The sequence below is a fragment of the Camelus bactrianus genome, chromosome 12 (assembly GCF_048773025.1).
Source record: "Camelus bactrianus isolate YW-2024 breed Bactrian camel chromosome 12, ASM4877302v1, whole genome shotgun sequence".
In the NCBI taxonomy this organism is placed as follows: domain Eukaryota; kingdom Metazoa; phylum Chordata; class Mammalia; order Artiodactyla; family Camelidae; genus Camelus; species Camelus bactrianus.
Window position 1 is genome coordinate 26140008 of NC_133550.1, and position 27661 is coordinate 26167668.

The 27661-nt window shown below is 34.0% G+C and overlaps 1 protein-coding gene across 1 annotated transcript in view; it reads left to right on the top strand.

Moving 5' to 3' along the window:
- The window catches only part of LEMD3 (LEM domain containing 3), a 57266-nt gene that overhangs the window by 14898 nt on the left and 14707 nt on the right, over nucleotides 1–27661 (top strand). Inside the window, exons 2-4 of the mRNA XM_010970510.3 lie at nucleotides 14283–14320; nucleotides 18072–18138; nucleotides 20396–20463. Of these exons, the coding sequence (XP_010968812.3) occupies nucleotides 14283–14320; nucleotides 18072–18138; nucleotides 20396–20463 (173 nt within the window). The remainder of the gene's footprint in view (nucleotides 1–14282; nucleotides 14321–18071; nucleotides 18139–20395; nucleotides 20464–27661) is intronic.

Sequence of the window (27661 nt, forward strand, 5' to 3'; positions counted from 1 at the left end):
TGCTTATTTTATTTTTTTAAGCAAACACCTCCTATCTTCTTTAAAATTCTTTTTTGATAATAAATTTTGTGGGGATTATGTAGAGTAAAAGATACTGAGGTTCATTAATAACTGCGTAGTGATGAAAAGCCATAGTACAAGTACTGGAGTTAAATAAAAATCCATTCACGTGGTATATGGATTTTGATGTTTAAAAAGCAAGATTAAATAGCCTATATAGTAGATTGTATAATTTGGAAAAAAAAAAAAGAAATAGCTTAAAGTAGTAAATCAATATTCTAACAAGTCAGTCTGCTAACTAGAGTAGACATAATATGAATGTAAATAAACATGTTATCTTGGGCTTTAATTTACAAGAATTTTTTCTATCAGTTTATTACAGGGTTGTTGCCATACTTTTCTTTTTGTCTATTTTTGTTAATAAGTCCTGGTACTGGAGGAAGGGAGTTTACACTGAATGAATTAAGAGCAGATGAACTTAAAGGTTTAAACATTTTGCCTTATAAGATCACCTTAGAGTTTGAAAGAGTTTTAGAAGTCTTCAGCTGCTTTGGGCAGTGGGTTTGAGAGAAGATGATGTTTTAGTTGGGCTCTTTTGGTGACAAAGACAGTCTTAAGAAACTGACTGTTTATTCTGAGGCTGTATGTGGACTAGGACTGTAAAGACTTTAGGAATCAACTCAAAGGATTCTGAGTTTCTGCTTGTATGTGTGCCTCTCATTTGGCACTGTGCTAAATTTTGCATGCATTATTTCACTTGATTTTTGAAACAATCCTGAGAACCAGGTATTTTTATTCTCTGTACATAAGGAAGTTAAGAAACTTGTCCGAAGTCAGTAAGTGGCAGAACCACGATTTGAGTACAGGTAATCTGACTTCTGACATGGGACCTTTGTCCCTATGCTATACTGTCCACATGGTTTTATATCATCTTGTGTATTTGTTTTTGAATTTACTTTGAAATTATCCCCATCACTCCTAAAACAAAAAAGTTATATTCCACTAGACCAGGAGTTCTTAACCCTAGTGGTCCATATATCTTAAAAAAGCCATAAATGGATCCCAGGTGAACAGTAACTCCTTGAAATTCTATGCAAATTTTTGAATGTTGTGTGCATTTTTTTTTCTGGGGATAGGGTCCATAGATTTTATCAGTTTCTCAAGGGTCTGTAATGCTCCAAAGCAGTGAGAATCACTGCATTATCAGCTGCACTGGGGAAGGTAATACGAGTTTTCGTCTTTGTGTTCCTTCGCTTCTGGTTTTTGATTGCTCAAAAATATTCGTTGAACAGAATTTAACAAAAGAGAGATGATATGTGGGAAAAGAAGCTTGATATTAGTCATAATTTGGGAATTTTAAGATGTCTTGAGTGTTTACTAAATGGAAATTAAAGTATCAGTTTTATTTACTTGGTTCAGAAAACTGTTGTTACTGACAGGTTCAAATTTACAGTTCTATTATATAGTAGTTCTATGAAGTTAGGTTTTTGAAGTCAATGCATAAAGCAAAAATTAAGCTTGTTCAAAAATGCCATTGAAAAGTCTGTGAGACTTAGAGGCTGCCATGTGGTCTCTCAGAAAGATCAGTTTTTTTCTATCCAGTGTAAGAATAGACTGTTTTAGTACCTGATGGAGCACTGAGGACCACAGTACATCTTTAAACATTAAAATCATACTCAGTGTTTGAAGTATTCATAGTATGAGAGTCACATGAAAACTGAAGAGCAGCTGAGGGAATAGCATCGTCATATCTCCCATCTCAGGCTTTGTCCAGGGCACGTGCATATTCATTGTAACAGCCAACAGAATGATTGTGGCGAATTGCATGTGTTTTTTAAAAAAAGTACTCATTCACACATAGTTGTATACTCTCGCTCTGCTACAAGTGGAAGTTAAATAGATGTTAGGTGAAAATCTGATGATTCCAGTGTACATTGTACTTTCTGTCCATTGTGTTTATGTGGAAGCATGGGTTTTACTCTTAAGGTTTCATATATTATAACCAATAAAAAAGTCATATTTACCCTAGTTTACCACATGTCATAACTGCTTACATTTTGTTTTATCCAAAAAACAAAGTCTTAAGAAACTGAGTCCTTAAATGATGACCTGATGATGACATACTTAGATTCCTCTATTTCCCAAGTGTCTATTTATTTCTGTCTGGTTTCTCCCAGAGCTAAAAGTCAAGATATAACTTTTAAGCATGTAATTCATAAAGTCAATGATGGAGGTTTTTTTTAAGCTCCAAATTCAGTTTTTGTTTGTTTTGGTTATACGTCAATCTCTATGCTTTGACTATGCATAGAGTGCCCTTTTCCCTTTTGTCAGAGCTATGTTCCTTATCCCCACTTGATGAATGGAATGAGAATTATTATCAGTTTTTTTTTTTTAGTTCTATTCACCTTTTCATTGCATTGCAGCTTTTCTCTCCAATTTTCTTTTTTTGTTTTTAACTTATTGAGTTATAGTCATTTTACAATGTTGTGTCAAATTCCAGTGTAGAGCACAATTTTTCAGTTATACATGAACATACATATATTCATTGTCACATTTTTTTTTCGCTGTGAGCTACCAAAAGATCTTGTATATATTTCCCTGTGCTATACAGTATAATCTTGTTTATCTATTCTACATATGCTTGTCTGTATCTACAAATTTTTAATTCCCAGTCTATCCCTTCCCACCTCCTCCCCTTTGGCAACCACAAGTTTGTATTCTATGTCTATGAGTCTGTTTCTGTTTTGTATTTATATTCTTTTTTTAGATTCCTTATATGACTGATCTCATACGGTATTTTTCTTTCTCTTTCTGGCTTACTTCACTTAGAATGACATTCTCCAGGAACATCCATGTTGCTGCAAATGGCGTTACATTGTCAGCTTTTATGGCTGAATAGTATTCCATTGTATGAATATACCACATCTTTCTTTATCCAGTCCTCTGTTAATGGACATTTAGTCTGTTTCCATGTCTTGGCTATTGTAAATAGTGCTGCTATGAATATTGGGGTACAGGTGCCTTTTTGAAGTCGGGTTCCTTCTGGATATATGCCCAGGAGCGGGATTCCTGGGTCATACGGTAAGTCTATTCCTAGTATTTTGAGGAATCTCCATACTGTTTTCCATAGTGGCTGCACCAAACTGCATTCCCACCAGCAGTGTAAGAGGGTTCCCTTTTCTCCACAGCCTCTCCAGCATTTGTCATTTGTGGACTTTTGAATGATGGCCATTCTGACTGGTGTGAGGTGATACCTCATTGTAGTTTTGATTTGCATTTCTCTGATAATTAGTGATATTGAGCATTTTTTCATGTGGCTATTGATTATTTGTATTTCTTCCTTGTAGAATTGCTTATTTAGGTCTTCTGCCCATTTCTGAATTGGGTTGATTGTTTTTTTCTTATTAAGTCATATGAGCTGCTTATATATTCTGGAGATCAAGCCTTTGTTGGTTTCATCATTTGCAAAAATTTTCTCCCATTCCATACGTTGTTTTATTTTACTTATGGTTTCCTTTGCTGTGCAGAACCTTGTAAGTTTAATTAGGTCCCATTTGTTTATTCTTGCTTTTATTTCTATTGCTTGGGTAGACTGTTCTAGGAGAACATTTTTGGGATGTATGTCAGATAATGTTTTGCCTATATTTTCTTCTAGGAGGTTTATTGTATCTTTCTTATGTTTAAGTCTTTGATCCATTTTGAGTTTATTTTTGTGTATAGTGTAAGGGAGTGTTCTAGCTTCATCGATTTACATGCTGCTGTCCAGTTTTGCCAACACCATTTGCTGAAGAGACTGTCTTTATTCCATTGTATATTCTTGCCTTCTTTGTCGAAGATTAGTTGACCAAAAGTTTGTGGGTTAATTTCTGGGCTCTCTTCCAATTTGCTTTTTTGCATAAAGTCTCAGTGCCACACAAAACTAAGCTGGTGGTAGTTTTTATCTCTAGTCATTTATAATGTTAAACACAGGCATTGTAATTGAGAATGTTACTAAGTAGAAGACCTCATGTATTTAATAGTGCAGGAAATGCATGTTGCTTTATTGCATTGTGCTGAAGATAGGTTGTATAGTGTATCACAGATCCCTTTTGGATCTCTAAATTCTCATTTAGCAATATTCTTTCGGGACAGCCTTAGTTAATACAGTTTCCCTTGCATTATTGGCAGTGTAAACCTTGAGGAAGTGTTATAGCCAGTCTTTAGTGTGTAACAGTTAATGTTTAAAATCTCTTAATATAGTGAGCTGTCACCACGTTTAATAAATTACAGTATTGTATTAGCATAAATTCCTTTGGGTGCCAAGTTATCTGTTGGACAGATGCTTGGTATTATTTATAGGTTTGTAACTAACCTTTGTGGGTTGACTTGCTTTTATTTTTCTATTCATTTGTCACTGAGCAGTAGCATAATTCTTTAACTGGCATATGTGCAACATAGTTTTCAGGGAGAGGTTGTGAAAGTACTGAAAAAGCAGATCACTCAAAGTTTTGGACCTTGAGCAATGTAGTAAGATAAAACTCCCATAATTTAAGTAGATGTATTGCTTTGTCCTTATTTGAATGTATTCTTACACTGCCTTTCCTCCCAACTTTGGATAAACTACAGGAGTGTCTTTATCTGACAAAATTAGTTGGAGGCAGGAGCCTAATCATTTCCCTTTGGTTTTGAGCCACTGAGACTAGGGGTGTGGGTGTGTGTCTGTGTTGGTGTGGGGAGAAACTCATTATTAACTTTATAGTTTAGAGTAAGCTGTTGGTATTTTCTTGAAGTCTAAAGTCTTCTCTTGGATTAAACATTCTTTGAATGGGAACTTCAATTTTAGTTACTAGTCAGATCAGTAATCAGTAACTATCAGATATGTTTTCTTGAGTTATGGATGTTCTATTAAGATGTCAGAATTAATTTTTAGGAGGAATAGACTGTATCATTAAAGTCTTTTAAATGTGTAATATTTTGATTTACTAGTGATTAATTTTCTAATTTAGTAATAATTTTATTTTAGGTAAATGAATCCTGTCTTGTAAAATGAATCCTGTCTTATAAAATTGTTAGTAAATGAATTACCTCCAACTCAGTAGGTTAAACATATTAGAAAATAATTTTGAATATTTGTAAAGCATTTACTTTCTAAAGATTCCTAGACAAAAGCTCCTACATTTTGGATACTTTCCAATATGCCAAGTTTAATAGAAAAGATAAAATCTTACTTTGTAAATGTAAATTATATGATTTTAAAAAATAAGACTATATTAGCCAGGTCTTCGTAAAACAAAACAAAATAAATTCTTACATTACAATAACTCTTCCAGTTTTTGTAAAATAAGAACAACTAGCACTGTCAATGAATATTGTTTTTAATACTTTTTCTTCTGTAGCATTTTATTATGAAAAATTTCAAATAGAAAATTGAAAGAATTGTGCTGTGATTACTCATTCCCACACTTATATTCTACAGTTAACATTTTCTATATTTGCTTTATTATGTGTTTTGTTCACTAACTCTATTCATCCGCTGTTCTGTCTTTAAAAAGTATATTTGAATAAATTGAAGACATTAGGCTATTTCACCTTTACATACTTCATGCAAATTATTAAATAGAGTGAGGGTTTTTTTTTAGGTAAAATTTGCATACAGTTAGATGTGCAGATTTTTAATATACCGTCAGATAAGTTTTGACAAACACATCCAGCTGTGTAACTCAAATCCCAATAGATATAGAACATTACCTTCACCTCCAAAAGCTTCCTCATGCCCAGTGAGTACTCCTTCACTGTTCTGATTTTTTCACCATAGATTTATTTTGCCTGTTATAAAACTTCATGTAAGTGGATTCATAGAATACTCTTTTTTTTTTTTAGTCAGACTTTTTTCACTCAGCATGATATTTTTGAGATTCATCAATGTTGCATTTTCTAGTAGTTCATTCCATTTTATTATTCTTTATTATACTTTTAAGGCTCAAATTTACACAGAAATTATTTGTCCCTTCCTGAATTCTTAAAGAACACTATACTAAACTCTAAGGTATTGATTATGTTATATATCATAGCTACTCATTTGTCTCCACTATGTTGTAAGCAGCATGTTCTCAGAACATCGTATTTAGAATATGCCCCATATTTTTGTTGAACAGTCTGTGGTTTGAAGTCTTTCTTACCGCTTTTGTTCAAGATATCCCAGAGTTGGTGTATAATTATAATGTGAAATTAGTGCTTGAATAAAGACAAAAATTTCAATTCTAGTCTGCTATCAATTCCCACCTGCCCCCAGAGAGTCTTCATTTTTATGGTAAGCAAATGTTGAGATTTTCAAATAACCACAAAGTTGAAAGAGACCATAATGTTCCTTATCAAATAGAGATGAAGAATAAGAGCCAATCAAATAATAAGGCTATTGTTAATTTAATTATGAGCTTTGACATTTTATTTCCTTGGACATAGGATTTCAGTTTTCATCATATTCTTAGTACTTTGATAACCACGTTCAAAGTCCTCTTTATTTTTATTTTTTAAAATTACTGTGTATGTTCTGTTATTCTTTAAGAAAAGTTATTTGGAAGTAGCTCAAGACTTTTGCCTCTTAAAAAAGGGCGAATAGGGGGTAGGGTGTAGCTCAAGTGGTAGAGCACATGCTTAGCATGCATGAGGTCCTGGGTTCAATCCCCAATACCGCCTCTAATAGTAAATAAGGAAAGCTAATTACCTCCCCCACCAAAAAATGAATGAATAAAAAAAAAGAAAAGTGTGAATGACAAATTGGGAGTTGTATAAGACATGAGACGTGGAGAAGCGTTTGTGTTTTTGCCCTCCTTCTCTTCTCTTTCACTGATTATCCCCATCTAGGTCTGTCCCTTTGTAAATCCAGATATAGATAGGTGGGGTTAACATGGAAAGATGAGTAGAAAAAAGGTGATACAAGTTTACCTTAGGCAAGTTTTATAGTAGACAGTTTCTGTCCATAAAATTTTGTCTATTTTGAGCTGATTTAACCTCAACATTCACAGTAATTTAGTAAGTACACTTGAAGTGAACTGTTCCTGTCCTTTGGAATGACCGTATATTTAACAGACCATGAAACAATAGGCAAACTTTCAGAGAACAAATGGGCAATGTGCTGTGTTGCAAAGAATGTACTGCCTTGTTCACCCTGTCCATTTTTAGATCAGTCTGGCTGGCAGTGAAATGCAGAAATCTTCACCACACAGGTGCAGTGTTCTGCAGCTGTTGGAAACATTTGCCCTCTCCCTTACCCCCTCACTTTTTCACATATAATTATACTCTGTTTAAACCATTAATGCTAGAAGATGGGATTTGAGAATTTGAATGTCTATTTACAAAAAGGTACAACTCAGAGAGATAATTGGTCATTTAGGCAACTGAATTTAACTTCCTAGATGACTTGAAGTTCCAAAGACTAAAACTTAGCCTTAAGGTCATAGCGTTTTAGAATTATAAGAGACTGCCTTTGAAAGAGCATGGCTGCAGAGTTACTGCCCTCCAGATTGAGCTTCTTGAGGACAGGGCTTCTATAGTTTTATTTTTTAGTCTCCTGCAACTAGCATAGTGTCTGGCATCTAGTAGGCACTTGGTCAGTTTGTGAGTATTTTTTGTTGGCAAATGAAGCCAAACTGCTGCTTAGGTGCGGTGTGGTACTAAGATGAGAAAATTGGGATTTTTTTTTTTTAAACCAATGCCTTGTGGTAAGTTTTATAGCAGTCTTAAGAACAAAGTGCTATGGCAGCAGAGAAACACAGGGTGATTAATGCTGCCGGTGGTGGTCATGGGACACTTTACGTTTTGATATATCATGGAAAATCTTTTCCTAGACTACAATTAGAGAACTCGGTTTAGAGGAGTTTTCCTCATCTAAGAGACATCAGTGTATTCTCCCCAAAGCAGTGTCTTTTCCGCCTTATCTCCATTTTGGGCATTTTTCGTGCATTACATCATAAGGAGATTAAAGTTTAATGATTCCAAATCTGAAAGTTCTAGAGCAGAATGCTTAAACCAAATAGAACAACTATTTTCTGTAGTTGTTTTTTCTTTAATGAAAAGAATGTAGGCTTTGGAGTCAGACATGAGTTTGACTCCCATCTTTTTGAATTCCAGCTCTTTAAACTTGCTTTTACCTGGGGAAGCAACCTAACCTCATCATGCATCAGTTTCTGTGCCCGTAAAAATAGAGGTAATACCTGCTGTGAAATAGTGGTATAAAGGATAAAATGAGCTACCTCCTGAATGCATGGCATCAGTATTCCTGGAACCTATCAAGAGCTGAAGAAATACAAATTCCTTTTTATTCCAAGGAGAAGCTTATGGAGTGATCAGGATTATATTATCCTTCTAGTATTGGTGAGGCTGTTATTCTTGGAAGTGTCAGTATGCCTCCAAGCCTATGTTCTTTCAACATGTATTTAGCACCCAATATCTGCAAGGCAGATAGGTAGAGATTTTGTAGTTTTGTTGGGGGAAGAAACAAACAACAAATAGTTAAAAGTGATAATATAAGGTAGTAGAGATACCAAGAATAAATACATAGAGGTTCTAACAAGGGGAAGGTCCTGATGAGCTGCAATGTTTAGGCATCCTTCAGGACTGCAGCAGAGCTGCAGACTGGACCTTAAAGACAGAATAAAGGAGAGGGGAAAATATTCAGCCTTGAAGAAGATCAGAAAGATCAAAAGCTCAAAGCCTTATTGGCAGAATATTTTTTCTGGCTTTATTGATAAATAAATAACATTTAACATTGTGTAAGTTTAATTTGTACAGTGTGTTGATTTGGTAAATTTATGTATTGCAAAATGACTACCACCATAGTATTAGCTACCACCTCCATCCTGTCACATAATTATCATTTCTTTTTTGTAGTGAGAACATTTAAGATCTTCTCTCTTAGCAACTTGCAAGTTTATAATATAGTATTGTTAGCTGGAATCACCATGCTTTACATTAGATCCACATAACTTGTTAATCTTAGAGCTGGAAGTTTGTACCCTTTGACCAATATCTCCCCATTTTCCCCACTGCCTAGCCCTTGGTAACTACCACTCTGCTCTCTGTTTGGCTTCTTAAATTCTTTCTTTTGATTAATTTTTTTCATATTCAAGTATAGTTGATTTACAGTGTTGTGTTAGTTTCAGGTATACGATAAAGTGATTCTGTTATATGTATTTTTTTTCAGATTATTTTCCATTATAGGTTATATTGAATATAGTTTCCTGTGCTGTACAGTAGTAAATCCTTGTTGCTTACCTATTTTATTTATAGTAGTGTGTATCTGTTAATCCCATAGTCCTAATTTATCCTTCCCGTTTCCCCTTTGGTAACCATAAATTTGTTTTCTATGTCTGTGAGTCTGTTTCTGTTTTGTAAATAAGTTCATTTGTATCATTTTTTTAGATACCACATAAAAGTAATATCATGTAATATTTTTCTTTGTCTGACTTCACTTAGTATGATATTCTCTAGGTCCACCTGTGTTGCTGCAAATGGCACTATTTCGTTTTTTATGGCTGAGTAATATTCCATTGTATTATATGTGGAATATTATATGTATATACACACCCTATCTTCTTTATCCATTCATCTATTGATGAACACCAGGTTTGGCTTTTTTAGATTCCACATGTAAGTGATATCATACAATATTTGTCTTTCTCTGTCTGAATTATGTCACTTAGTATATTATCCTCCAAGTCCATCCATGTTGTTGCAAATGGCAGGGTTTCCTTCTTTCTCATTGCTGAATAACACTCCATTCTATATATGTACCTCATCACCTTTATTCATTCATCTGTTGACGGACAGTTGGGTTGCTCCCATATCTTGATTATTATAAATAATATTGTAATGAATATGGGGGTGCAGATATCTCTTTGAGATCCTGCTTTCATTTCCTTTGACTGTATACCCAGAAGTGGGATTTGCTGGATCATACAGTAGTTCTGTTTTTAATTTTGAGGAACTCCTTTACTGTTTTCCATAGTGGCTGTACCATTTACATTCCCACCAACAGTGTACAAGATTTCCCTTTTCTCCCTACTTTCACCAACACTTGTTATCTCTTCTTTTTGAGGATAATCATTCTAAAAGTGTGAGATGGTATCTCACAGTGGTTTTGATTTGCAGTTCCCTGATGGTTAATGATGTTGGGCACCTTTTCATTTACCTGTTGTACATTTGTATGTCTTCTTTAGAAAAATGTCTTTTCAGTTCCTCCTAGTAGAATATTTTTTATGACTGATAATTGATAGTTTCAAGTATTCAGAACAGAAAAATGTCAAGGCTGACTGAAGTTGGCTGTGCTGATCTAGAGAAAGCTAAAGAAAAGCACCCTGAATGTACTATTTCTTCAGTTTTCCTGGATTATTAATAGTAGGTCATTTATTCTGTAAATAGTAGATTATTAGAACTCTTAAACTTAATTGAGAGAGTGCCTGTTGTTTATTACACATGGTTTTCTTTTATAGCATAAGCCAGGTAACATGCTTCCAATTCCTTGAAGTTTCTTGCTCTAAGTAATCTATAAAAAGTCGTCAAGTTCCTACATTATCTGCACCTACTAATTCCCTTAAATAATGCTACCAGTTTGACTTCATTTCTTGCAATTTCCCTCTCATCCACATGGAAGTATCCAGGAGTAATATGGCAGGTATGCTACCACTTTAGAGCCCATATACTTCTTGTTCTTTCTACCTGTGAACCCCTTCCTTCAGGTATCCATGTGGCTTGTTGCCTCAGCTCTCTAAGGTTTCTATACAAATCCAGTCTTCTTAGTGTGGCCTTCTCTGCCCATCTTATTTAATGTTGCTTCCTTCCCTCACATGTCAACTCCATTCTTGCTGCTTAACTTCCAAACCACTTAGAACCACTTGACATACTATACGTTTTAAAAAATGTATTTGTTCATTGTTTCTTCCAACCCCTCTAAAATACAAGCTTCTTGAGGGCAGATATTTTTTATTTTATTTATGGCCACATTTCTAGTGCCTAGTACAAGCTACTCAATAAATATTTGTTAAATAAACTTTATCTTTCTTTCTGAGTTGTAAAAGAACTTTGGTCACCAAAGACCCTTTTCTTCCCTTTACTGCCACTGAGTGGCCAACATGCAGCCTTCCTGAGGAGAACATCAATTCATTTAGTCAACATTACACATACGCTTTGTGAATACAGGCATACATTGGAGATACTGCAGATTTGGTTCCAGACTACTGAAATAAAATGAATAATCGCAATTAAGGGAGGCCTACAAATTTTTTGGTTTCCCAGTGCATATGAAAGTTATATTTACACAGTACTGTCTATTAAGTGTGCAGTAGCATTATGTCTAAAAACACAGTGTACATACATTTATAGGTTAATATGCTTCATTTTTTTCCTTTTTATCTGGGAATTCATAATGGTTGACAAATTTGATACTCAGCCTAAGAGAATGGAAAAAGGTTTAAACTTGACAGAAAAGATCAGTGAAACTAGTAACATTTTTGGAATTGATGTGAGAGAAAGAGGTTTAGAGAAGGGGAATCGACAATGTATCTTTAAGTAAGTAGGAAAACATCACAAGATTCGAGTTAGTTCCTTGAAGCAAAATGTGATGAGAAATCATTGGATGATTTTGAGGGGTCTAGTAGTATAATTAAAGAAATATTTTTAGGAATTTGATTTTTACAATTATAAGGATAGTTCAAAGAAGAAAGTCAAAATTTAAGGACATGTACAAAGAAAAGTAGTATATTTGAGGTTTGAAATAATGTGAAAAAGAAAATTGAGGGAGAAATGGCCATACCAGGAGAATTTGAGAAAAAGCAGTAATGAGAAGCTGGTGTAGGAGGACAGTAAGTTTGAAATACCAACTTGGCATTATCATTGCTTTAGGATAAAGGGTAAGAATTTACTCTCAGGTCTATCCCTAGAAAAAAGGCTAAAAATTGAGGTCACATTTTTTGCTGTAGGATTCTTTTGGAATATGGTTTCTTCTCTATAATTGCCTAATTGTCAGGGAAGGGGGAAACGTTTTCACTTGGGGTAACAATATGTGTTGTATCCATCAAAGATTGTGGGTACTTTGGATAAGATTTTAAAATACTGATTAGTTTTAGAAATACTGAAATGATTTGGGGGAATAAAAGTTAGATGCATAAAAATTGCTCTTTTTAAATGGCATTTCCTTTCTAAAACTTAACCTCAAGACTACGTTTACTTTTGTTGTTAATAGGTCTGTCAGTTAATTTAATAGGTAACAATTGTCGTAGAAAATTGGGGAAAACTTTTAATAGTAGATGTGCAGGATGTAAAGTATATTGTTGGCTTTTTAGTATGTTATACGTTGGTTATCTTAGCCCATTAGCCAAGAGGCAGCAACCTAGAAAGGTACAAATGGCAGAACAATGTTTCTCAACAGAATTGTTCTGCTCTTTGGCTTTCTCTTTGTTACTCTATTCCTCTCCCTTCCCAGTTGCTCAGAATATGCCCTTCTCCACATTCCTGCAGAATTTCACACTTTTGCTTCAGTGTTAACACACAGAGTAGAAAAAAGAAGGATAGATTTAGCCTAGATAGCACAGATAGCACTTTTCAAGTACTAACAGTATGTACAGTACTGTGCTTGGCGGTGAGCATACAAATGTGAATACACGTGATGCCTTGCTGTGAGAAACTCATAGTGGAGCAGTCTAGTGGGAGTAATACTTTAAGAGAGGTATTTGAAGAGCTAGTTTTCCATTAATAATTTTGACCAAAAAAATTGTATACAGTCAAAAAAAAAGTCATCTCATGGCTTTTCTTCATAGATATTAAAACCTGTTTTTTAGAATTGTGTGTTTTAATATTTTTCAGAATTATTCTTATAATGAGCAAATAAAATCCTAATTTTTTTTATCATTGTTAGACCCACTTTTTTTAAGTGGCATATTTTTGTAATATATTGAACTATATACATGGCTTTATTTTAAGTTGTTCAAATTTTACATTGATAAAAATTAATCTTATTAAAAATATCTTTTTACTCCAACATTTTAACATTTCTTAACGTTTTATTTAATCTTTAAGCTATACTCTTTCTATTCCCCCTTTAAGTACATTTGATCTATTTTTCAAAAATTTTTCCTTCCCAGCATTAAAACTCTCTTGCTGTATAGAAAAATGTCTGAAAATGTATGATCAAATCTTTTCAGATGATAGCAGAAAACATTTTTCTCTTGCTTTTTTATTGTACCTTGTTAAGCTAATCTCACACATGAACTTTCTTAGAATAAGGCAGTTCCTGGTTCCTATGGGACTTCCTGTTTTCTCAAATAAAAATAGAAAAGCACCTCAGAAAGGAAACCTGGTCAGTGTGAACTACTTTGTAGGCTCAGTTAGTCTTAGTTGTGACCTGGAGTATAGATAATATTTTTGCATGTAATTTTAAAATAGAGAATAAGGAGAAAAGTCTAAATAATAACCTGAGAGATGCTATGTATTCAGCCATAAACTTACTTGTATCTATTTGGGGAGGGTGATTGTGGGGAGGTGGGTGTGGAGAGGTTGAATGGAAAGTGGGAAATCCTTTCTTTATAATATTTACTGGAAATAAGTTGTTTAATACTGAGACTTAATTCTTCGCCACTTTGATATGTGTATTTGTTTCTTGCCACTTCCCCAGATGTTAGCAAGGACTAGCAAGTTTGATTTTTTAATCATTGAAAGTATGAATTCTAAATAAACTGTTTAGTTTTAAAGCATTTTGTAGATTTCTGCAAGTAGTAACTGCTTTTAGTCTATATTTTGAAGAGAAACCAAGTTAAGGTGAAGAAATGTTGGGCATTAATAATAACAATAATAGGTAACATATGTTAAATATTTGACACTATGCCAAGTACTTTATATGGTTTATACTATTTAATCCACACAACAGCTATATAAGGTAGGTATCATTGTTACCTCCTTCCATTATAAAACAGGAAGCTACAACTTAGAATGGCTCAGTAGATGGTAGGTAGTTCAAGGTCGTGTTGCTATTAAGTGATGGAGCTAGGACTTAAACCAAGCCACTCTGAGACTAAAGCACCTGCTTTCAGTTATTTAGAACAAATCACAAATTCTAGTGAACATGGTAAATATAGTAAGTCTGAAAAATTAGTTCTCCAACCTTTATTATCATAAGTTTGTTTACATTTTGTTTGTATGTTTACGTAGTTTTAGCAAAGTACATGCTGGCATTTCAGAGGGCTTGTTTAGGGGGATTCTAATTCTCATTCTTAAATGATGCTAATAGTTCTCTCTTTTTCTTTTCTTGATAGTAAAAAACCCCTTTGATGAAACGTTTGGAAAAATACAAGTAAGTAAAAAGTGATAAAACTGATACTTTGTCTCATGTTTTATATGATAAAAGTATTAGGATGACTGTCAACTAAAAATTAGTAATTAAAGGTTCTTTTAGGCTGAAGCAATATGTTTTCTTGCTTTGAGTATTCCTTAACTATAGTATAATTAAATTTGACACAGATTTCTTCCTAAGAGCTGAACTGTTTATCACTTTAAAGTAAAAGCCAACTGCCAAGTAAAATGACAATGGCATGTCATCTGGGAATCTGGTCTTACTCTTAAAAGTGTGCCTGTTTTCTTAAGTTGTTGGATACCCTAGTAGGTTTTGTCTTTTTTGCCTTTAGTTTGTCTCTTGGATTTTTTTACTCATTGGTGTGGCTATTCAACTGTCAGGAAGGCAAAGGATTTAGAGTCTTAGGCAATCTATTTATGATTACTTTTCTTGTTAAAGGATTTATAATATTAAGTTTAACCTAACTTTTACTCACATGAAAATATTTTTCACTTACCATCTGTCATCATAGGCACGTCAAAGATGTTGATATTGAGCTTATACTACAATACACAGTTAGTTGTTAATTTTTTTATTATAGGAACTGACAGTAACATAGCCCTGTATGGAAAACATTATTTGTTTGCTGAAGGGTATGTAATAACTTGTAGTCAGATCCATAGAATGTTATTTTAGATCGTTAATAATGATTAGTTTTAGTAATATTCTATTGTGGTGATACTTGTTTTAAAAAGAAGTGGACTTCATCAGTTATAATATTAAGTATAACACTGCTGCTGACATCGTAATTTAAATTTGCACGATATACACACTGAACACTGAAAACACGAGACTTTATTTCTTCTATATTATTATCTCCTTGAGGGAAACTAAAGTTCCTAACCTCTAAATAATAGTAATAATTGTAATGAAGATAATGGCAATTCACTTATACTAAGTGCTTATTCTGTGCCAGGCACTATGCTAAGTGTTCAAAATCCATTACTATCATTTAATCATAGACTTGATACAAAAATTGAAAATATCCTTGAGGAGATAATTGGCTGAGAATGGAAGAGGGAAATATTTAAAGGTGAAATATATTTAAAGGAGAAAGTTGGTAGAGTCACTCTACAGTTTGATTTTATTCCCCCAAGAATAAGAACTTCCCTTCAGAGAATTTGTGTTACTAAAGGAAAATCTGAACCTTACCAAAACAGGCAATTGGAAGGTAGCTAGTTCAAATTATAAAATTATTTTTGTTTAATGAAAGGTTACTTGAAAGCTTACTTTAAATATGGATTTATTTTTAGATCTTTAACTTGTTTTCAGGGTGATTAGTAGACACATTTCAAGCTGATGTTAGACAATCTGAAAAGCAAAGTGGAGGAACTTTGTAATGAAACAATAAGCCAATGTAAGTTTCTGTAGGAAAGTAACTTTAAAATTTGATTTACAGACTTTTCAGATTTACTTCTAGTTTAACATAATAGTGCTAAGATAATTGAACCAAAACCTTTCTATTTCTCAAAATTAATTGTTCCTATTAAACTATTTCATAAAAACTATTTAGGTCATAATTTAGTTGATCTTTTAGGTGGAACTTGATACTCTTGTAATATATAGATGGTCATTTTGAATGAGTTACCATTGGAGCAATAATTTTTGAAAAAATTATAGTTGAGCTTTTTGGATGTTTAAATTCTTTATATGAGAATGTAATAGCCTGTATGTTATCCAGTATGAGATCCAGTTACACTTGATTAGTTTTTGTTATTTCTTCTACTTGTCTAGTCCACTGTTAATATATGTGAATCAAAAGATGAAGTTTATTCCCAAGCCTTCGATGTTCATTAAGATGTAATCACAGAGGACCATATCCAGTTTTTGGGTTTAGTTTTGGTTTTAAAAGGGATGTGGGATGGGCATGATCAGGACATGTAAAACTAAAACGAAATCAGTCTCTTTTCCAGAGAAGGAAGGAAATGAACTTCAAAACTCTCAGCTACTTTAGTCCCAAAGCTTAATCAGATTTACGTTGGTTTTATGTAGCAAGCCCCCAAGCTACATTATTATTGGAACTCCTTCTCATCTTGTTATACTGAACATATTTATTAAAAATGATTTTGTGTTTTAATGTATCACAAATGCATAGCTTTCAGAATCCTGGATTTCAGCCCCTACAGTTACTTTTTGATGTCTGATTTTTGCAGTTTGGATTTTTCAGCTTAAGTGTTAAGGACTGGCTTGAGTCCGAATCTGGTTGAGATAGAGCTGAGGGGGTAAAAAGCAAAAGGATTGAAAGGCAAGTAGTCAGCTTAAAGGAATGTCACTTATCTCTATCAACCATCTCACATAAAACCAGGGACTCTGGTGGTAGGATTGTGGAGCCTTTGATGAGTTTTCTTCTTCCAAGTGCCACTGATTAAAGCTGCATTGACAGAAGCATGCCACCCACAGTGTGCAAACTTGTCTTCTGAACATACAGCATGAAAACAAATGGATGAGGTTGCATGTCATTGGATATATAAATGTTACGTTCCTAGCTTTTTATTCCTTGTCTGAATTTGTTCCTGGTCATACTCATCCAGTAATCCTATTTGGTGAGAGATTTCAGGAGAAAGGAAATTATAAAGACATAGCCCCCTCATGAATCATGAATTTATTTAAAATTGTGTGATAAGCTATTATTACCCGCTTTCTTAATCTGCCCTCCCCCATTACTTATATGGGTCTGTCTTAATTGTGATTGGTCTTAAATTGGAGGTCTCATTGCTTTAGACCCCCAGGAGGGTGCTTAGACATTGCAGTAGTCTCCACTCTGGTCTCCTTTCATATGGTCAGACTAATGTTCCTGATGCACAGTTCTGTTTTACTTTCCTCCTCCTAAACATTCGGAATGAAGTCAAGCTCTTTGTCTTGTTATCTAGAGTTCTCTAGCCATTGATTCCAAACTACTTTTCCTGAGTTTGCTGAGTCAAAGTAGGCGACTGGTTATTAAAGACGTGTAACTAACGCTTTATGCCTTTAGGGCTTTGTTCATGCTGTTCCTTCTGCCTGGCATGCTGGTCAGTTCTTTCTGTTAAGCCCAATTCAGATACTGTTTCTTCCATAAATGGATCTTCCCTCCCCTCCCTCTTCTGTATTTGCATTATACTTTGTTTGCAGCTGTAACATTTAATATGTTTTTTGCCCTTGATTACAGGAACCATCGTATTCACTGGGTTTCTTGTTTTGCTAAGAACAGTTCTTAACTCCTAGTAGATACTCATTAAATGTTTGTTTCATCTTAATGGTTCCTAAATTTATATAGGACCACTTTGGGAGCCTAGGAGAGGTTGAGGGTTAATCAGAGTATCAGTGCTCATTCTCTTATGATGTGGGTGAGTCAGATTAAAACAAAACATGAAGAAGAAAACAGTCTTGTAAGAACAATATACGTAAGTGTGCTTTGTATAGAGGGGGATTGGGAGCATTCCTTTGGTGGTTGGGGGAGTTTATTGTATATGAGACCTTTTCTAGCACTGACCTTAGTGCCATTTCCCAGTCATCCTCAAGAAAGAAAATATTTAGAGTGATAGTTTAGATTCATAGACTAAGATTTCTTTAAAATATGGTAGCCATTGGCTAAATATGAATTTGTCTTTCAGATTATGTGGCTTCTATGATTTTTAAATTCATTTACTGTTTTTCTTTTTGAATAAGATGATTATTTGGTGCATGTTTTTTTCCTTGGAATTGGATATTTTATAATACTTTCTTTTAAATTTAGGAAAGTGAAAAAAATCTTATGATGAACACCTTATACAAGCTTCATGATCGATTGGCACAGCTTGCAGGTAATTGTTTTAGCATTCATAGTGTCTAAAAATGTTTTGAAAATTAATTTACATATGTAGCATGAAGTATCGGTAGAAATGGTTTTTCCCAAGTTCAGTGTTACGTTTGTAGGATATTTTCCCTTTACAAGTTTTTATTTCCTCTGTGGAGTGGGGTTTTATTTCTACAGATATGTTTAACCAAGGTCTTTTTCCTACCTGCCATATGTATAAGATGAAATATAGATATGTACTGTATTATGTAATAAAAGTCCTCACATTTCTTTATAGCATTAATAGTAACAAAATTCTGAAAGCTTATATATCAGCTGAATCGGATAAGCAATGAATTAACTAAAATCCTAGATTAAACATAAAGGTGCATATTTTCCTTTTGGTGGTTGTACAGGTGTCATTTCCTTAGATAAAGTATATATATTACAGAAATTTTTCTCCTGACTCCTTGTAATTTCCTCATATTCTGCTCTTATTAAGTCTTTGAGGGCTCTCAGGTTTCAACATATCTGCAATTATAATAATTTAGGTGAATTGGTATCATCTATAAGCTGTAGTAGCAGCTTATCTATTACCTTTTAACTTTTTTTAGTTATTTCACATACAATCTGAAAGAAGAGACTTTAGATTCTCTTCTTATAAACAGTTACAGGAAAAGAAGAATGTAGTTTTCCAAACTTCTGTATGTAGCAGATCCTTTTGTAGAAAGCAGATAATTGGTAATAGGTAAATGTAGAACTTCTGTGGTTGAATGGAGATATTAGGATCCTGATAGTTCCCCATCCTGTCATCAATCTTTGTTTTTTTTTCCTTTGAGTCCTTAATTCTGGTCAGGTTTTGAGGCTCATAATTCTGTGTATATCACAAAAAGCCTTATTTGCATTACATGACAGATGATTGTATTCATATGCTGCAAACTAATGACATTTATCTGATATGCTATAGCACCCAGTAATAGCTTAAATATATAATCTAGCTAGGAATTCCTGATGTTACTACTACAAGCTTCTGCAGATGTTTCTATAGCAGTGTTTTCTGAAGTATGTTAGATCAGCATAATCTGGGGTGCTTTTAAAGATAAAGATTCCTTCCTCTAGAGCAGGGGTCTGCAAACTTTTTTGCTGTGAAGGGGCCAGATAGTAAATTTTTTACACTTTGCAGGCTAGACTCTCTCTGTCACAACTACTCAATTCTACAGTTAAAACTTGAAAGCAGCCATAGTTCATACATAAATGTATAACATGGCTGTGTTCCCATAAAACTTAATTTATAAAAACCTGGTGGGCCAGATTTGGTCTATGAGTTTGCCAGCCTCTGCTGTAGATCTGTGCAATTGGAATCTCTAAGGATGGATTATAAAGTTTAAAAACTCACTTGTTCATAGGTGTTTCTGTCCTTTTTACAATTATGACCATTAAAATCTGGCTACTTGAACAAAACTGATAAATAGGAACATGGTTGCTTTCATGATACAAAAATTTGCTGAGGATTTTACTTTAGCTATTGTACTTTTATGTTAAAAAATCTTTTTTAAAGTACCTGAAAGAAACAGGCAGGAAAAACTTAAAATTGAACTTCAATACAAGGATAATTGATCTATGATAACCACAGATCGCCAAAGAAAAGACTTTGGATTCTTTTCTTATAAATGGTAACAAGAAAAGGAAAATGTAGTTTTCCGAACTTTTGTATGTATACACCCCTTTGCAGAAACCAGATCATAGATAGAAGCTTCCGTCTAATTTCTCTGTTGATATGTTATGATAATTTTTAAGGTGTATAATATACTTCTTGCTAAAGATAGGTTTAGTAATAATCCAGAAATGCATATTTGAATTCAGACTTATTTGAACTCTTGAATTATTAGCTTTAGTAATAGATGTATAAGTTAGCACAGTGAATTTTCACCCTTGAAAAATAATGTATCTGTGGAAGGTATTCCTTGTGCCAAGATCTATAGATAGGCATTAGTGTGACGTGGTTCCTACCTCTAGTTAACAATTTCATTGGGAATATAAGAGGAAGATATGTTTCTATATAGACTGAAATACATTTAAAGGCTGTGGTTTATGTAAAGATAATTATTTATATTGCCTACTGAAATTTTTTTCTAGAAAATATGAGTGTTTATCTTTTTTCCTTACTGATTATAATAATAAAACCTATAATTGTATAATTTGTAAACTATTTTGATTAATAATATTTGTTTTCTTCTACTTAACATAGTACTGATTCAAAATTAATAATATGCTAATCTTTTCAGGAGATCATGAATGTGGCAGTTCTAGTCAGAGAACACTTTCTGTCCAAGAGGCAGCTGCATATTTAAAAGTAAGCAGTGAAATTAGAATGTTAATAGCTCTATTCTTACAGTATATATAAATCATTACAACTTATATCTAAAATACTATGCATTTGATTACTTTAACTGTACTGTTAAAAGCTTGGGCCTGTTGTTTGGTATAATGTGGACAGATAGAGAAAGCAGAATTACTCAACATTTTTTGTTTTAGTTTGTTTTAGAACATTCTCTATGAGAGAATACACATTAATTTAGAAAGGGTACAAACACCATTGGTGAGAGAGAAATTGAGATAGGTGAGTAGCATGTAAGAAAACAAGTAAGCACCTAACCCTTGTCATTTATTTCAATTCTTCTGCCCCAGGATAATTTCATTTCAGGGTACTAAGAGAACTTGCAGGTGCATTTTCTGTACCACTGTAGGTAACCTTTAGGAAATCCTAGATGGAAGGAAAGGTACTAGAAGGTTGAGAAGGACAAGTGTCACTCTGATTTCCAAAAAGAGGCAAGGTGCTTTTGAAAACCATACTGGAGAGCTTAATGTTAGTCCAGTTCCATAAAGATATTTCCATAAAGATGTGAATACTTACAAATGAAAATGCTGATCCCTGGAAGCTGGCATCCATTCATTATGAACAAGTCATGTCATATAAACTTCATTTGCCCCTTTTTAGAAATAGTGGTAAAGAAACATGTAACATGAGATCTACCCTATTAACAAATTTTAAATTGTACAATATTGTTAACTCCATATGCATTGTTGTGTAGCAGATCTCTCATACTTTTTTATCTTGCATTACTGAATCTCTGTACCCATTACCCTCTCCTCCCAGAGGCCTCTGACCACCACCATTTCACTTTCTGCTTCTATGAGTTTGACTACAGTAGATAAATACCTCATATAAGTGGAATCATGCAGTATTTGTCCTTCTGTGACTGACTTATGTCACTTAACACAACATCATCAAGGTTCATCCATGTCATAATTTGACAGGATTTCTTTCTTTTTTAAGGCTGAATAGTATTCCATTGTATGTACCCCACATTTTGTTTATCCATTGATATGTTGATGGACATTTAGGTTTTTCTACTTCTTGGCTATTGGGAATAATAACTGCAGTGAGCATGGGAGTGCAAATCTCTCTTAGATCTTGTATTCAATTCTTTCGATAAATACCCGGAAATGAGATTGCTGATCATGTAATAGTTCTATTTTTGATTTTTTTTGGCTGGGACCAGGGGGTGGTGGTAGTTAGGTTGGTTGGTTGGTTGTGTTTTTCTGTTTGTTTTTAAACATTTTTTTTACTTTTAATGGAGGTATTGGGGATTGAACCCAGGACCTCATGCGTGCTAGGTATGTACCCCACCACTGAGCTAACACTCTCCCTATTTTTTATTTTTTGAGGAACTCTCATACTGTTCCATAGAGGTTACACCATTTTATATTCCTACGAACAGTTTACAAGGGTTCCCTTTTTTCCATATCCTTGAAAACTCTTGTTTTCTTGTGGTTTTTGTTTGTTTTTTAATAATGTCCTTCCTAACAGGTATAAGGTGGTATTTCACAGTGATCTTGATTTGCAGTTCTCTGATGATAAGTGATAATTAGTGATGTTGAGCATCTTCTTATTTACCTATTGGACATTAATATGTCTTCTTTGGAGAAATGTTTATTGAGGTCCTTTGCCTATTTTTAAATTAATTTATTTGATTTTTTGTTATTGATTTGTAGGAGTTCTTTATTTATTTTTGGATATTAACACTTATCAGATATATGGTTTGTGAATATTTTCTCCCATTCCATAGATTGTCTTTTTACTCTGTTGATTGATTCCTTTGCTGTGCAGAAGTTCTTTGGTTCATGTAGTCCCATTTGTCTCTTCACTTTTGTAGCCTATGCTTTTGATGTCATATCCAGAAAATCATTGTCAGGTCATATTTTTAAAAAATCATTACCAAGACCAATTTCATGAAGCTTTTCCTCTGTATTTTATTTTAGGAGTTTTCATGTCTTATGTTTAAGTCTTTAATTCATTTTGAGTTGACTTTTGTGTGGTGCAAGATAGGCTTCAGTTTCATTCATTTACATGTGGAAATCCAGTTTTCCTAACACCATTTATTGAAGAAACTATCCTTTTTCCATTGTGTGTTCTTAGCATCCTTGTTGAAGATCAGTTGACCATATACGCGTGAGTTTTTTTCTGTTTTCTTCCATTGGTCTATATGTCTGTCTTTATGTTAGTACCATACTGTTTTGATTACTGTAACTTTGTGATATGTTTTGAAGTCAGGAAGTATGGGGCCCCCAGCTTTGTTCTTCCTTGAAATTGTTTTGTCTATTTGGGGTCCTTTGTGGTTCCATATGAATTTGAGGATTGTTTTTCCTATTTCTGAAAAAAAAATGCAGTTGGGATTTTAATAGGAATTGCATGAATCTATAGATTGCTTTGGGTAGTATGAACATTTTAACAATATTAAGTCTTCTAATCCATGAACATGGGATGACTTTTCATTTATTTGTGTCTTGAATTTCTTATAGCAGCAATTTTTTCTTTTCAGTATTTGAGATCTTTGTTTTTTAATGTAGGCATTTACCAGTATGAAATTCCCTCTCAGAACTTTTTTTTTTGCTGTATCCCATGAGAAGCTGTTAGGCCTCTTTCACCTGAATGTCCATTTCTTTTCTAGATATGGGAAGGTTTTGGTCATTATTTCTTTAAATAAGCTTTCTGCTCCTTTTACTCTTCTCCTTCTGGGACTTCTGTAATGCATATATTTGTCCAATTGATGATATCCCTTAAGTCCCTTCAGCTTTCCTCACTCTTTTTCATTGTTTTTTCTTTTTGTCCCTCAGACTGGATAATTTCAAATGACTTGTCTTGAGTTCCTTGATTCTTTGTTCTACTTGACTTAAGACTGCTGTTGAACCCATCTAGTGAACTTTTCAATTCAGTTACTGTATTCTTCAGCCCCCAAATTCCTGTTTGGTTCTTTTTAGTATTTTCTCTTTATTAATATTCTGTATTTATGCATTATTTTCCAGAGTTTGTTGAGCATCTTTTTGACAGTTATTTTGAAATTTTTATCAGGCAGTTCGTAACAGCTGTTTCTTTAGGGTCATTTTCTGGAGATTGATTTTGTTCTTCTAGTTGGGCCATATTGCTTCGTTTCCTTTGTATGCCTTGTTACTTTGTGTTGGGATCTACCATTTGAAAACACGGCCACATTTCCCAGTCTTAACAGACTGCTACATGCAGGGAAAGACCTTTACCAATGAGCTCAGATAGGGATTCTGGGGTCTTCTTAAATCTCTTCTGTGGATGCATCTTTTCTGGACTTGTGGGTGTACATTCCCAACTAGAGAGGTTTTGCAGGTTTCTTTTTATAGGAGCTTAAAAATCTCTTGCTCCCTCTAGTGTCTGTCTTAGATACTGCAGGTCCTCTGGAGCAGCAGCAAGCTGTCTAGCTCTTTTTGATTTTCAGCAACCCTCAGGCATCTACGCTATGTCAGATCTTAGTGCTCTGAAAGAAGTGATATAGAGACCAGTCCCTAGGTAGCTCAGTAAGAAATTGGAGCATTGGACACATGCTCCAACTCTTTCTCTCCTCAGGGAGAAGCCAGGAGTTGGGGGCTTTCTGTCACTCATTCTGCACTGAGCTGGGGGGAGGGGCAGTGGCAAGTGAGTGTGTGCTAGTTCATTGCCTTTGCTCTTGGTGGCCCCCAACCTGGTGCCCTTGCCTGTTAGTGCTTAGATTCAAACAAGACAGAAACCAATCCCTCTGATAGCCCCTGAAAAGTCTGAATGTTAGACATATGTTCCAGTCTTCTCTCCCTCCTCAAGGAGAACCTAGGAGTTGGGAAATTTCTCTCAATCACACCATGCTATGCCAGGGAAAGGGGCTCTGGTGAGTGAGTTATCAATTTTCCAATTTTCATGTAGCTAGTTTTGCACTTGCTTGGGATGCAGGAGCCTCTTAACTGTTTTCTGAATTTCTTACAAAGGTCTATGTATTGTTGAATTTGTATCTCCATGGGGGAAGGAGGGTCTGGGGCTTCCTATTCTGTCATCTTACTGATGTCACCCCCTCTTTTTTTAAATTTAGGATGTAGTATAGTAACGCTTTCAGCGAGATTTTGATGACGGTCTCCCATGATATGCTTGTTAAAACAGAGAAATATTGACTCAGTTTTTAACTTAATTATGGCTTATTTATGTAGATACCCAAAAGATGTTAAGACAGTATAATATGATGGAGACTGGATGTGGATTCAAGCACTGGCACATAGGAGCTGTGTGTCTTAGTAAATCCCTTCACTTTTCTGTACCTGTTTCTCAGTGTGAAAGTGGGACTGTTGTTATTAATACCTGTCAGAGTTGTTAGGAGACTTAAGTGAGTATATAAAGTACCTAGCTCAGTGCTTGATGATTATAATAGCTTCCCAATAAGTTTTCTCTCTTTTTCTGTGTTTCCTAGCTAATTAAACCAGTGTTACTCCGGAGAGAGTTTTCTGATAACATGCTATAGAATTTGTCTCTTAACCTTGTTCTCTTTTTTATTTTCAATTTTGACCTAAATGAGAGCATTGATGACTGGACAAATTTGTGGATAGTGTACTAGTTAATGGATTGGATAGCTAAAGAATCAGGATCCAAAAAGGTCTTAAATAAGGAGGGGTTATGATTATGGGGCTCTGTCATAAGGGATGGAAGAATTGCCAGATGGATTATAGGGGTGGGGACAAAGAAGGGATTGGATTGAGTAGGCTAAAGGGACCATAGGATAAGATATTCCAGGAAGAGAGCATAGCATGTGGGAATCTAAAGCCAGCAAGCAATTATGAGATAATTTGAAAGTGTTTTTACTTTTACCAGGGGGAAAAACTGATCTCAACCAGTGATTCCCTCCTGCTTTCTCTTTTTTTCCAAGTTAAATCTCTTCCAGAGGTAATAGCACAGGTACATGTTATGGTCGGTCATCAACTCCTGGAGCAGGATTAATTTACATTTCTGAAGAACCTTGAGACTCTTCAGATCTATTGAATTCTGTCTGAAGGAAGAACTAAAGGGATGGGATAGGGTTTGGGAACAGGATAGGGCTTGGTTGGTAGTTAAGCTACAGCAGAAGTCAGCGGTTGGTGTGGAAGGATGATTAACTGCCTCTTTTCCCCCCTCCCCAGCCACTTGACTGCAGCTGTAGGATAAGGTAAAAAGAAGAGACACAGGACCAGAGTTGGAGCAAGTTGGAGTCTAAGCCAGGCAGCAGTAGGGTACAAGAGATTAGTACTATTAAAGACTGGCAGCAAAGGAGTTATTGGAAACACTCATGTATGAGTTGAGTTGGCAACTGCCTGTATTGAGGTTTTCTTTTTGTTTTGTTTAATTGATGTTAATGATTCTAGTCTTAAAAGATTTTCATATCTTTTCTCTGGAACTGTTTTATGTTTCATATTAGGTTTTGCCTTTTTAAAGAAAGTTAGTTGAATTTCTAATGTATATTTTTACAAAAGGTTTTGATTAATTGCTTAATTAAGTGAAGTTATTTTATGTAGAAATGTTCATATCCTCTTTATACATTTAGGTGTGTGTGTGTGTGTGTGTGTGTGTGTGCGCGCGCGCGCCTGCCTTTTCTTTTTGGAATCCCGCTTTCAGGTTTTTCCAATGCAGGGAAACCTGGGTATGGCTTGTTACCACCAAAGATGCAGATTGGACTGCTACTAAAAAAAAAGCACTAAACAGGAATTTTTCCAAAGAGAAATAAAGTTTTAAGGTCTAGATAGAAGGTTTTAATTTTAAATAATGCTTGTTTTTTTACAATATAACATTAACCCATGCTTATGATTTAACTCACATAGAAAATAAAAGGCAAAGTGAATTTCAAATTCACTGCCTAAGATAGCCACTCGTTTTGGTCCATGTTTTTCTAGTCTTATATATTTTTCCCCTAAAATTTGTATCACTGTAAGTATTATAAATATTTCATATTATAAGTATTTTTATATTTTTTTCTTAAAGTTACTAGTATTTTCCCATGTTATTGTTGAGGTTTTTAAAAATTGTTTCTTTTTATCACTGGATAATATTTCTTTACTTGATTGTATTGTACTGGTTTGTGGTTTTTCGGTATTGTGAAAGCACTCTTATTTTTGCATTATAGTATTTGATTTTCTGATCATTTCCTTAGGAAATAGTCCTAGGAAGGAAATTACTTGTTCAAAGAGCCTTTGTTAATGCTTTTGATATGTGTTGCCAAATTACTTTCTAATTTGTAATGACAGTTTTAGCATAGTCTATCCAGAACTGGCTATTTTGTTTCCCCAAATTCTCGTATAAATATGGAAGAACGCCACTACAAAGCTGGTATTAATGATGAAAATATGTATATTGTAGGATTTCTTCTTACAGAGAGAGATCTGTTGTACCTTTTGTGTATTTGTACTGTGGTTTCACCAGCAACACAATTACGTTTTTACATTGAGGAGTAAACGAGCCAGAGAATGTGTAGAACTACTATGGTATAAGCTAAATTTTTCCCAACTTCTAGTGCATTTTAAGCACAGTATTAGTAAATGTTTCATGGAGTAAAATGAGTGAATAAGCCTCCATAAATTAAAAAAAATATATCTTGTATTTGATATTCTACATTCCATTTTTATTTTATTTCTCCTATTTTCTCCTTCAAAAGAAATTTAAATAAATGTGACAATTCATTTAAGTAACTTAAACATTTTTTAAACTCCTCTAATGTTTTTCTTGAGCTTTTATTCATCATTTTTTGTGATTGAAAGTTTGTATTGATTTGTGAAAAGTTAAGAGGTCCCTCTGGTGGAACATTCAGAAAATACATGGCACTGTATTTTCATGAAAGACATAGATTGCTTTTTTTTTTTTTTAAACATTTAATTTAAACACTTTATTTTCATCAAAATACATTTTCCCCTCTATTTAACACCACTTAGCATTCTTTTTTAAAATGGCTAGAGTTCGTAAGAGGTGTAAAGGAAATAATGTGTAAAGATTTTGTAAATTGCCTTACAAAAGTATGGTTTTTTTTTTAATGGCATATTTATCACAATTTCTTGTATATCTTGTTTCATTAGGGAAATGCAAAGGTAGATTTTCTGAGTAAGAATAATACAAATGTTATGTATTTATAAGTTATTTTCAAAAAGGAAATATTTTCTACCCAAATATGATATAGATTGCTTTTTAAGTTAAATGGTGGGAG